This window comes from Tenrec ecaudatus, chromosome 3, assembly GCF_050624435.1.
Source record: "Tenrec ecaudatus isolate mTenEca1 chromosome 3, mTenEca1.hap1, whole genome shotgun sequence".
In the NCBI taxonomy this organism is placed as follows: domain Eukaryota; kingdom Metazoa; phylum Chordata; class Mammalia; order Afrosoricida; family Tenrecidae; genus Tenrec; species Tenrec ecaudatus.
The window spans coordinates 11,588,286-11,602,262 of NC_134532.1; the positions used below are offsets into that span (position 1 = coordinate 11,588,286).

General features: G+C 39.7%; 1 protein-coding gene across 1 annotated transcript in view; it reads right to left on the reverse strand.

The window, feature by feature from the left end:
- The window catches only part of MARCHF1 (membrane associated ring-CH-type finger 1), a 526,762-nt gene that overhangs the window by 95,118 nt on the left and 417,667 nt on the right, over positions 1-13,977 (reverse strand). The window contains 1 exon segment of the mRNA XM_075544746.1: positions 6,669-6,849. Within this exon segment, the coding sequence (XP_075400861.1) occupies positions 6,669-6,849 (181 nt within the window).

Consider the following 13,977-nt stretch of genomic DNA (forward strand, 5'->3'; position numbering starts at 1 on the left):
GCTTCAATAGTTCTACACCACACGCCTGTCTCCTGGTTACCCTGGTACTACAACTTACCTTGTATGGACAAGCAGAGTTCGTGTGGCTGTGGAATTTTAAAACTAATTTTGTTCCCTGTGACTGCAGGTTCATATTCTTACCTGTCCTGGTAGGCCTTAGTTTTGCCTCCTCCCTGGCAGCAGCAGGGATTTCTAATGGGGCTTTGGGGCACAGCATTCTCCAAACACAAAGCTTTGACAAAAAACTCCAGCTACCCATGGAATCTACCTCAGAGTCTCTCACCTCCTTGCAGCGACAGCTTACATCATTGGCACAGGTAACCCTTCAGAACCCCCATGCATTGGATTTGTTAACAGCTGACAAGGGTAGTACGTGCGTGTTATTGGGGGAGGAAAGTTGTTACTATAGAATGAGTCTGGGGTGGCCAAGAAAAATTGTAAGTTTTGAACAAAAAGGCTGATGAAATTAGGAACTGACTCCACCAGGCCTTGAGAACAATGTTCCCGATTAGAGCAGTCAGTCCACAGAGAAGGCAATATGATCATCCTCACTGTGAGACACGAGGTCATTCACTGACCCATAACCCTACAGGGGACCACACTGGAAACACAGTGTGGGAATTGTGCCTACCTTATCCCGCCACACCTAGGCAAAACACTAAGGGGGTGCAACAGAACAGCAAGGGCACGGAATGGCAAAGTCCCCAGGGAATGCCGAGGGTGGACTTTGCGGCCAGGGCTTGGAGCCCCAATAGACTGAACTGGAAAACCCTCCTAAAGGCCAACAAATAGTCCATGGACTAACTACAAGCTTTTCTTTCTTGTATTTTATTTTGGTCATTGTTTTGTTCTTGTTGTTGTTTGGTTGTATATTGTTGCTTTCTTTTGCTCTGTCTTGTTTTTGTGCATGTTATTATCTATGCAGGTCTGTCTAAATAAGACAGGCTTGATGAACAATCTGGAGGAGAAAACAACGGGAATGACAGTTCTGGGGGGACATGGGAGAAGGGGAGTTAGGGGGAAGGGAGTGGAGTTAACAAACCCAGGGACAAGGAAACAACAAGTGATTCAGATTGGTGGTGAGGAGGGTGTAAGAGGCCTGGTAGGGCATGATCAAAGGTAATGTAACCAAGAGGAATTACTGAAACCCAAATGAAGACTGAGCATGATAGTGGGACAAGAGGAAAGTCAAAGGAAATAGAGGAAAGAGCTAGGAAGCAAAGGGAATTTGTAGAGGTCTAAATAAAGGCATGTACAAATGCAAACATATTTATATATGAGGATGGGGAAATAGATAGATGTGCATATATTTATAGGTTTACTATTAAGATAGAAGGACATCGGGTCTCCACTCAAGTACTCCCTCAATGCAAGAATACTTTGTTCTATTAAATTGGCATTCCATGTTGCTCAACTTTCTGACACGATCGCTGAAGACAAAGCAGGTACATAAGCAAATGTGGTGAAGAAAGCTGATGGTGCCGGACTATCAAAAGATATAGCATCTGGGGTCTTAATGACTTGAAGGTAAACAAGTGGCCATCTATCTCAGAAGCAACAAAGCCCACATGGCAGAAGTATACCAGCCTGTGTGATCACGAGGTGCCGAAGGGGTCAGTTATCAGACATCAAAGAACAAAAATTATATCGTTGTGTGCTCATCTCCCTGATATGATCACTGAAGACAAATGGGTGCATGAGCAAATGTGGCAAAGAAAGTTGATGGTGCCAGACTATCAAAAGATATAGTGCCTGGGTCTTAAAGGCTTGAAGGTAAATAAGTGGCCATCTCATTCAGAAGCAACAAAGCCCACATGGAAGAAGCACACCAGCCTGTGCAATCACGAAATGTTGAAGGGATCATGTATCAGGCATCATCAGAACAAAAAATCCTATTATAGTGAATGAGTGGGGGAGTGCAGAGTGGAGTCCCAAAGCCAATTTGTAGGCCACTGGACATCCCCTTACAGAAGGGTCTTAGGGTTGAGACAAGCCAGTCAGGGTGTGATGTAGCAATGATGAAACATACAACTTTCCTCTAGTTCCTAAATGCTTCTTCCTCCCCCACTATCATGATCCTAATTCTACCTTACAAAAAAGAAAGAAAGAAATTAGGAAACAACATTGAGGAAATCCGTCAACAGCATCCTGGTTAGAGAACCCCTTGTCTCTTGACTCATGCTGCTCGTTGGACCCCTGGTGATAATTTGCTTCCTGTTACTGTTAGTCCCTTGTCTTTTCAAGTTTCTCCAGAACAGAGTATAGGACATTACTAATTTCACTGTTAGCCAGCTTCTTTTACAACCTTACAGCCCCCTGCCTACTGACCCAGCACACCCTGACCTGCAACCCCTTGCCATCCCCCCAAATGACAGCAGGAAGTAGCTAGAAAATATCACGGAACCCCTTATCATTTAAAAGCTTTGAATGTCTGGAAGGGAACAGGAAGGCAGGGGCTGACCAATGCACAAAACCAAAAGCAAAGCAGGCCAGCCAGTGCCAGATAAGAAAACCGGTACCAGGAAGTAAAACCAGATGCTCCAGGTTCAAAGAAAGCCCCAAGGAGTTGACAAGCAATTCTTGGAGCAGAAAAACCCTATCCATAAATGCCGGACTTTTCTTACAATCCCTTTAAAAACTTGCGCCCTGACTGCTGGGTGCGACTTCCCTGACCTGTTGGCCTAGGTCATGAAAACTCGTCAGGATTTTCCTTAATAAAGCTATTTCTGTTTCTGCTCTCCTCTGTCCTACACTTTGTCTGTCTCCCTGTGCCTCAGTTTCACCTTTACAATGATGACAACAAATGTACAAATGTGCTTGACACAATGGATGGATGGATGGATGGACTGTGATAAGAGTTGTAGGAGCCCCCAGTAAAATGATTTTTAAAAAGAAGAAAGAAAAGCGTCTGGGGTCTTAAGGTTTGTTTTCAAACAAGCAGCCATCTAAATGAGGTGTCAACTAAGTCAACTTGGAAAAAGCACACCAGCCTGTGTGATCCAAGGATAGTAAAGAATATAATCCAAATCTAAAAACGGAATAGTATCAGAGCTTAAAGTGTGAACACCTGGTTTGCCAAAGGCTATGGATGACAGTGGAAGACCCAAATCCATTTGCAGGATTCACACACGGATTAAGCCTCTGGTGAATCCCAATCCCCTTTGAGCATAATTGAGGGATGTGAACAGTGCTCTTATCAGACAGAGAACATTCAAAGTTGATTATGGCAAGCACAGTTAGGTCAAAATGTATTTTCTTATCATTTGGTCTACCTTTTTGAATCATTTTAAAGCTGTTTCAGTTTTAAAAATATAAAACAAAAAATGAAGGGGAAATACATGTGGATTAAGCTGCTGGTTAATCCCTTCTGACGAAGGACCAGGGATGTAAATAGCGTTGCTATCATGCAGAATGCAGTGGATTGTTGGAGATGCAGTTATGTTGAAAATTAGAAGTTTATCATTTGAGATACATTTTAATTTGTTCTAGTTATTAATGTTTTCTGCTTTTTTTAATTGAGGTTTTTATCCATTTTACTTTGTTAGTTTTCCTGCATCGGTAATCCAGGACAGGTAAATCTATAGAGCCAGTAACTGGATTAATAGTCCTTTAAAAATAGTGCAGGGTATGTTGAGGGAAAAAGGGAAGCAAATAACATTGAATACAAGAATGAACAAAATGTTCTAAAACGGAGTGTGGTGATGATTGTCCAACTTTTCTTTGTGACTGAACTATTGAATTGTATGATATGTGAATTATATGCCAAGAAAACTGCTAAAAATAAACCCAAAAGAAAATCCACAGTAGTAACCAGAGAAATAGAAAAGCCACAAGGACTCACTCTCAGAAAAGGAGGAGGTGGTGGGCATGTGCTGAATCTGAAAGCAAATGGTCTTTTAAAGGGGATTCTCCACCACTTGACTTTACTGATTGTTGTCAGATAAAAATGTGGTCCAGAAAATACGGAGTTAGTGATTTTGTTTCAAAACAAATTCAGATTGTGAAGTTCTTTGTGAAATAATCATATATTTAAACTATCAGAATTGTTAACTTTTAATTCAAATTTTAAACTATTCTGGGTCAAAGAAAGCACATCTGTGGGCTATCAGTAAGCAACTTTCAACTAGATTCCCTTAGCCCCTGAAGATGTACAAATGCTATTAAAATTACACGAGGTTGACATGCTTTCCTTTATCAATATCTATACTTAATTAGAGAATATTCCAAAAAGGAAATCAAGGTATTTTACTAATCAACAATTCATAGGTGCTTTCTAGATTGCATCAATGCATTCCTTATGATGAAGATTTAAAATGAGATGTATTCACAGGATTTCTCTGGCGTTAAAAGAGGACAATTGGAGATGCACCACGGCTTCGGTAGCAACGGCTCTCGCTGTGTTTGAGCCGCTCTAACCCCTCCCCCAGGACCGTCGCAGTCGGCTAGTCCACGCTTCACGGTAGCCATGTGCGACCGAAAGGCCGTGATCAAAAATGCCGACATGTTGGAGGAGATGCAACAGGAAGCAGTGGATTGCGCGACTCAGGCGCTGGAAAAATACAACATAGAGAGGGACATTGTGGCGCACAATGTGTCCTCTTGACTCCAGACAGCCCACAGCACCTGTTCAGTGCGTACAGCAAAGGGCAAAGGATAGGGCTCATTTCTATTTCTGGCATTGATTGCTCTGGGACCTACAGAATCAGCGTGCCACCTTGTGACTTTCAGGTGTGTTTATGTTAAAAACAGACAATACCTATAAATCATTTGCAGATTTTCAAAATAGATCTACTATAAAATCAGGGAATGTTATTACCAATTCTTCCTCACTTTATAATTTATGGACTCGATGAAGTATGACAATGGCCAGTCTCTAATCAGTTGCCTACTTGAATTTCCTTGTTTGTTTTTCCCTTTTGCTCATCTTTGAGCCTACCATGTTTATTTTCAAGGAGTGTTCTTTTTCTCTACCTGGTGCTTTGCATTTAATTTAAATGAAAAAGTAGCTGCAGGTCGATTCAGTATTTAAATTACAGGCTCTATAGTCTCTGTTGGAAATTGAGGCAGCTATATTTGTAAGGGTTCAGTTAGGCAAAAGAGGAATAAGTTATATGCAAATATCTTGGAGCTAAGCTATCAAGCATGCATTATGTAAAATTCTTTGTCCATGCTGTTCGTTGGTAGGCTGTTCTTTAATAGCTTTCAGGAAAATATTAAGTTGATATTCGACTCACATGCTTACCATCATTTAGAAAAACATAACATTGTATTAGAGGTTAAATTCTGAACAGGCAGAATGTATGGATGATAATGAGGCCCAAATACCACGTGCAGAGTCCCCACTTAGAAAAAGTCTCCATTGAATTCCTTCTGATCACTAGCTAGGGATGTAAACAGTCTGGTCCTCAGGAATAGTGCATTGCAAGCAGCTCAGGGAGGGGCAGGGCAGTCTTTCTTAAGGGTGTTCATGACTATATCCTTGCACCATACCGAGTATTGGGGTTGCTTAGGTCATACATACCCCATGAATGCCCTGGTTGCATTGGTCAGAAAGTCCTGAACCAATCTTGTAAGCTCTTCTGTCTATCATAAACGACATGTCCCAATCATAGTTCTGTTCCTGCTTCTATAGTCCTACCTGTAGCTGTGATAAATTGATGAGCCACTCATCATAGCTTTGTGAGAGTGTCTTTCATTCTCTGTACACTATTTAAATGGCTGTGTGGCTAGGAATCCTTGGATGTCATTATGACTTCATGCCAATGGTGGCCCCAATCTGGATGGTATGCCTTTGTCTTGTTTTTGTCCTACTTAAGACTTAATAAATATTCCCCTTAAATTATATTTAATGTTTACACCCTGGGCTGTTAACTAGGAGGTTGGCAGTTTGAAAACACCATGGGAGAAAGATGAAGCTTTCTATTCCTGTAAAAGTTTACAGTCTTGGGAGCAGAAGGGGAGTTCTACTCCATTCTACAGGGCTGCTACGAGTCCAAATCAACTAGGGCAGTGAGTCTGGAGGCTTTGAGTTTTGAACCCTAAAAATATGTGAATTTGAATATAAGGAAAATAGATCAAATACACTTGCTTCTTTCTTCCAACTTGGAGAATGATGTGGAAAATAATGCCTTTTATTTACAGGTACTTTAGTTGTACACAGACCATCATATCAAAACTCCAAATAGGAGCAAACATAAGAAAATAGCTCAGACCTTATAAAAGAAATGTCTCCTATGTTACCTAGTGTGTGCTTTTCAAGACATTAGATGAGTTCACGTAGCTTAATATAATCTAATATATTATATATATGTATATCTATCGCCTCATCTTCTTGGACATGGACTGCAGCAATGACCATTTTCTCACAGTTCCTATCAATTCAATGACATAGAATTATCGGCGTATTTTTCATATATCAATCCACCCATCCATGCATCTATCACGCTGAACTGTGGAAAGTGATGTAAAAACCAGAGACTTCAGAGCGTAAAAGAGAAAGAAGGCAGAATTGTTTGAAAAGGCACAGCTGTGTGCGATGTCTGTACGCCAGCACAGGTCCATTGTGGAGAGCAGCACCCGAGGCGAATCTCACTGGGGAAGGAAATGCACCTGTGAATCCAGCCCGCTCTGCAAACCTTCTCGGAAAGCAGTGTCTGCAGGTACAGTACCTTTCGCAGGGGTTTCAACTTGGTCTCCATTATGAAGTCATATTTGCAGAGCTCACAGCAGCGCGTGTCGGAGCTCTTAATCCACTGGTGGAGGCAGGACTGGTGGACAAAGCGCAGGGTACCCGTGCAGCGGCAGGGCGTGATGAGCGGACTCTCTTCATCCCCTTCGCAGTGGCAGATCCTGGAGAGACACAGCAGCAGTGTGAGACCTGCCAGACAGCCTTTCTCACCAGTGGCTTTTCACCCTTGTTCATATCAGGCTATATTAGAACCTACAACCGGAGATTTAGGACGCAAGGTATTTAACCTCAACTTTGAACTAGGGCTAACTCTACGATGAATATAAATTTTCATTCCCTCTCATGGTTATTGCTGGGCTCTGAACGCGTGTGCTAAGGAAATAGACACTGGAACATCAGAAATGCACTGTCATTTTATTCCTACACCAATGTTGGTTTTTAACCATACAACCCTATAATCTTTATGGCTGTACATACTTTATATGTAAATGTTCTAATTAACAAGTATTCTGAGGAATATTGTTATCTACTAATGTCATTTTTTTTGTTTTTTATTTTAATGAGTGGTGGTGGTGGTGGTGGTCATTTTTTTATTTTGGTAATGGTTTCATGATGTAAGAGAGAACTGTTGAAAAATCTGAAAAATTTTAAGAAGAATATAGACACTCAGCCAGAGACTATTATAAAGCTTTTATAAGGAAGACATTTGGGCATGCTGTACAGCCTAAACTGACAATAATCATCATGGTTTAAAAGTCACAAAAATTACTGGCTGTAAGAAGTTCAGATATAAGAAATTCTATTGACTGAAAATATTAAATGCTAACTTTACAACCAGTTCAACTAGTTTCTGAATTACCATGAATTCTACGTAGCATTAAATTCTATGTTTTCTTTATTAATCTGGTATCCAAATCATTCAAATTATTTTATTTTCCTCTTTGGATGAGGATTAAGCCTTCCTTAATTCTAGGTTATACATTCAAATTATAGCTCCTTCAGTAATGCTTAAAACTTATCCATCTATTAGAAAGGGCTAAAAAAGTTAATTGGAGCTAATGTTTTAAAAATACTTTAAATCTGTTGAATGTAATATTTTAAAATTAAATGTGTGAACTCATGGTTTTTGAACTGAGTCACTCTACAAGGCTGGAAATCTGTATGCTTTTTCCTTCGATCTACCTACTTACTGACCTGCTTGCCTGCCTATCTGTATCATCCATCTTCCCAGGGCATATGAAATGGATGCTCACATTGTCTACTGCAAAACGACATGGGAATTGAAACCTGACACTTTGGAACTCAAAACATAGCATGATATTCTGATTCTCTTTTATGAAGCAAAAATAAAATTATCAATGAGGAACACTAAATTCTAAAATTTCTGAGGGGAAAATGAGGGTGTGAGAGCACAGGGATGTTTATAATTAGTGCCATTCCTCCCCAGAATGAGTTAGGAAGCACAGCATGGAAGGAGAAGTTGCATGAAGCAGCACTTATACAACGATCTGGGAATTTATTATTGTTTTTAATAATTTTTTTTGTTTGTTTTTTGTTTTTTTCTTCTTTTACATTTTATTAGGGACTCCAACAACTCTTACCACAATCCATACATATACATACATCAATTGTACAAAGCACACCCATACACTCCCTGTCCCAATCACTCTCAAGGCATTTGCTCTTCACCTAAGCCCCTTGCATCAGGTCCTCCTTTTTTTCCCCCCCTCCCTCCCTTTTCCCCCCTCCCTCATATGCCCTTGGTAATTTATACCTCGTTATTTTGTCATATCTTGCCCTATTCGGGGTCTCCCTTCCCCCCTTCTCTGCTGTCCCTCTCCCAGGGAAGAGGTCACATGTGGCTCCTTGTAATCAGTTCCCCCTTTCCAACCCACTCACCCTCCACTCTCCCAGCATCGTCCCTCACGCCCTTGGTCCTGGAGGTATCATCCACCCTGGATTCCCTGTATCTCCAACCCTCATATGTACCAGTGTACAGCCTCTGTCCTATCCAGCCCTGCGAGGTAGAATTCGGATCATGGTAGTTGGGGGGAGGAAGCATCCAGGATCTGGGGGAAAGCTGTGTTCTTCATCGATACTACCTCACACCCTAATTAACCCATCTCCTCTCCTAAGCCCCTCTATGAGGGGATCTCCATTGGCTGACACTTGGGCCTTGGGTCTCCACTCTGCACTTCCCCCTTCATTTAATATAATATATATATACACATACATATATACATATACACATAAATACACATACATACACACACTTATATCTTTTTTTTTTTTTTTGCATGATGCCTTATATCTGGTCCCTTGGGCACCTCGTGATCGCACTGGCCGGTGTGCTTCTTCCATGTGGGCTTATTTGTTTCTGAGCGAGATGGCCGCTTGTTCACCTTCAAGCCTTTAAGACCCCAGACACTATCTCTTTTGATAGCCGGGCACCATTAGCTTTCTTCACCACATTTGCTTATGCACCCATTTGTCTTCAGCGATCCTATCATGGAGGTGTGCAGTCAATGATATGATTTTTTGTTCTTTGATGCCTGGTAACTGATCCCTTTGGGACCACTCGATCACACAGGCTGGTGTGTTCTTCCATGTGGACTTTGTTGCTTCTGAGCTAGATGGCCGCTTGTTTATCTTCAAGCCTTTAAGACCCCAGTCACTATCTCTTTTGATAGCCGGGCACCATCAGCTTTCTTCACCACATTTACTTGTTCATGTTTTTAATAATTTTATTAGTGACTCATACAACTCTTATCACAATCCATACATCCATCAATTGTGTCAAGCACATTTGTACATTCATTGCCCTCATCATTCTCAAAACATTTGCTCTCCACTTAAGCCCTTGGCATTAGCTCTTCATTTTCCCCCTCCCACTCCTCCCTCCCTCATGAATCCTTGATAATTTATAAATTATTACTTTGTCGTATCTTACACTGCCTGATGTCTCCCTTCACCCACTTTTCTGTTGTCCATCCCCCAGGAAGGAGGTTATATGTAGATCCCTGTAATCGGTTCCTCCTTTCCACCCCATCCTCCCTCCACTCTCCCCGTATCGCCATTCTCAGCACTGGTCCTGGAGGGATCACCTGTCCTGGATTCCCTGTGTTTCTAGTTCCTATCTGTACCGGTGTACATCCTCTGGTCTAGCCAGATTTGTAAGGTAGAATTGTGATCATGATAGTGGGAGGGAGAGGAAGAATTTAGGAAGTAGAGGAAAGTTGTATGCTTCATCATTGCTACCCCGCACGCTGACTGGCTGGTCTCCTCCCCTCGACCCTTCTGTAAGGGGATGTCCAGTTGCCTACAGATTGGCTTTGGGTCCCCACTCCGCACCCCTCCTCATTCACAATGATATGATTTTTTTGTTCTTTGATGCCTGATAACTAATCCCTTCGACACCTCGTGATCACACAGGCTGGTGTGCTTCTTCCATGTGGGTTTTGTTGCTTCTCAGCTAGATGGCCACTTGTTTACCTACAAGTCTTTAAGAACCTAGACGCTATATCTTTTGATAGCCGGGCTCTATCAGCTTTCTTCACCACATTTGCTTATGCACTGCTTTGTATTCAACGATCCTGTCAGGAAAGTGTTTTGCCTCGGTGTAGTGGGAACAGATAGGTCGGAATTCCCAAACTATGTGTACAGTGTTGTCCCCTGTAGGGTTATGGGTCAGTGAAGGATGTTGTGTTTCATAGTGGGGCTGGGAATTTATTATTATTAGTAGTAATTTTATTAGGGGCTCATACAACTCTTATCACAGTCCATACATACATCAGTTGTGTAAAGCACATTTGTACATTCATTGCCCTCATCATTCTCAAAACATTTGCTCTCCAACTAAGCCTCTGGCATCAGCTCCTCATTTTTTTTCCCTCCCTCCCTACTACCCCCTCCCTCATGAACCCTTGAGAATTTATAAATTATTATTTTGTCATATCTTGCACCATCCAATGTCTCCCTTCACCTATGGGAATTTATTATTATCTCTTTTTTCTAATCTTGTATGTTCCAGAGATCATAAACTAGCTTTATTATAGTTCATATAACAACTTGCTGCCAAAAGAGCAGTGGTCACACTATAGAAACTCCATAGATGTTTGTTGATGAGTGTCAGAATAAGCCATGTCAGTACTCTAAACACTGATCATATGTGGTGCCTTATCCTCTGTTTATTCATGCATTCAAATGATATATGTGGAGTATATTCTTAAAGGTGTGTGTGGGTTAGCTTTCCACACTGTAACTTCTTCTAAAATGACACCATAACATTAATGATTGAAAACAAAAATGATAGGTGACATTTTTATGCAATATGTACTGGATCATATAAATATTTTAGTGAATGCAGGGTACTAGGACTTTTACAAATTTTCAACAAAAATAATATTTCATATAGTTTACAACAAAGAAAACAAATCTCCAACAAAGAAAACATTTTGTTGATCACCTGCCCACAATAAAAAATTTACTTTTACCAGTTTTACTTCAATTTTGAAACCTGTTTCATAATAAATACTATAATTATAAAAAAAGAAGTGAAAAGATGTCAGAAAAGAAAATGTTATGGTAATAAAAGATATATCACAACAAATTATTCTTTAAGCGGGGGCTTCAAACTTTGTCGAATGATGGAATTAACAGGTATGGGATGTCCCCACAATTTTTGAAGCCTCATATTTATTTTCAGGTAAAAATTTATCTCTAACATATTATAAATGAAAGTATTTATTTGTATAGTCTTCACATACACATTGATTTCATCACAACTTTCACACATAGCAAGGATAATGAGTCTTTCTTGAATCTTTATACACTGAGTGGTTTTTAATCTCTTTAAGGGTGAAATGAGTAGTTTGCTGTAAAGTTTGTGCTCATCAAAATTAGGTGCACCAGAACAAAATCATACCTAATGTGAATGGGGGGGGGGGCGGGGAGTGAAGTGGAGACCCAAAGCCCATCTGTAGACAAATGGACTTCCCATCACAGAAGGGTCACAGGGAAGAGATGAGCCAGTCAGGGTGCAGTGTAGCACTGATGAAACAGCTTTCCTCCAGTTCCTTAATGCTTCCTTCCCCTCAATATCATGACCTCAATTCTACCTTACAAATCAGATTAGACCAGAACATGCACATTGCTACAGATAAGAGCCCGCAACACAAGGAATCCAGGATAGGTAAACCCCCTCAAGGCAAACAATAAGAGTAGAAATACCAAGAGGATTAGGGGAAGGTTGGGAGTGAAAGGGAGAATTGATCACAAGGATAAACCTATAACCCCCTCCCAGGGGGATGAACAATGGAAAAGTGGGTGAAGGGCGACAGAAGACAGTGCAAGATATGAAAATAATAATCTATAACTTCTCAAGGGTTCATGAGGGAGGGTGGATGGGGGAGGGAAGGGGAAAATGAGGAGCTGATATCAAGGACTCAGTAGAAAGAAAATGCTTTGAAAATGATAATGGCAGCATATGTGCAAATGTGCTTGACAATAGATGAATGTATGGATTGTGATAAGAGATGTAAGAGCCCCCAACAAAGTATTTAATAAAAAACTATTAGGTGCATGCCTAAAATACTTTCATTATTTAGAAATATGCAAAGTACTTTATTTTACGAGTAAAATTTGTCTCAACTGAATCTGTAAACTCAGTTCTCAAACAAGAGGAAATTGTCACATTTCTCCATAAAGGTTTATTTTTAACTCATTAGAGAAAGCCTTCACACCGTTCTTAAATATCTTCATCAATTCTTTATCAGGCATATGCACATTGTTTGAAAAGACAAATTTATTTGAAAGAACAGTATACACATTCACCTTCTTTTCATGCAAGATTCAATCTCTCAATGATGGTGTAGTATGTGGTTACATTAAATTAATCTTTGATACTTCTGACATTTATAGTTTCTGTATAATGCTTCTGCAATGGCAGTGTACTCTATATCAGTATCTGTGCTGATGTGTATTCAAAAAATCTTCTTAATTACATCAATACTCCATTAACAGCTGGTAGAGATCAGTGCATGCCTTTGAATTCACTTCTCAATCTCAAGGGGTAGACTCACCAAATGAAAATGCTCCGATATATTATCCTGCATAACCACCGTCAACACACGCTCCAGTGTTTGCATTTGGTTGATGATGTTCCCTGGTTGTCCTTTGGTGTTTTCCTGTTGTGTCTGCCTTCAGCAATATTTTCTAAAGGCAACTAGAATCTGAGTGTACAATTCCAGGTGGTACTTATTGCTATAGCACATACTTACCAGCATGATTGGAATATTTTTAATACTCTATTTTTGCCTACATATGTTTTCAGGATTGTCCATTGGTGAGTAGAGTTGGCAAAAATATTTTGAATTTTGTTCCCTGTGCCAAATTTGCATTGTTTTCTTACATAGAATTCAGTCACTCACATTTTTGATATGTATAAGTGAACATGTATGTAATATGTATAAAGTGTATTTTAATAGGTATAAAGTGTTTTTTTAGTCTAAAAAGCCTTCCCATATACGAATATCCCCCTTTATTTTAATAGCATTTAAAATCCCATCCCATTGGCAATTTTAATGACATGCATTTTTCAGTGGTCTAGCATGATGATGACAATCATTTGGTCTAGTTTTGATCCAACAATTTAAATCAAATGAAGAAAAATTATTGCATAAAATATGACCCGTATTTCTGGTATTTATGATGTCTTTAGCTGTAATGATTTTGTATTATAAGTAGCGTCACTTTCTACATCACCATTATTTGGTCTACAACAAGGAATACATGCAGAATTTAGAACAAATCCTGCTGCATTCATAAAGCTATTGGCAATTTTAGCACTATCAGCACTAGTACAATCGTTTCCATCCATTAAACACGAATGTTCTATGGAAGAAGTCTCTTGTGATTCATTATGTTAAAAAAGGAAGTTAATTTTTAAATTGTTTTTAGGGGTTACAAATCCTCTTCTTTTTATCTGCTATTAGACTTTTTTTGTTCTATTGTATCAACCAATTTGTCTAATTAAACATAAATAAAATTTGTACAAACAAAATGTGCATTACACAAATGATTTGGATATAAACATAAAAATCTATACATAAAAAGTAGTAACTAAAAGTTTGGGAATATGCAATTTTGTTCTTTAGGTCTCATAGAATCAAAATGCATAGTACAAGGCAGTCTGAAACAGTTGTTTTGTGTTTGTTGAATGTTTGTTGGTGGGTCCTTCATCGATTTTGACAAGTGTGTTTAATTTTGAAACAATACTTAGAATTCTTCAA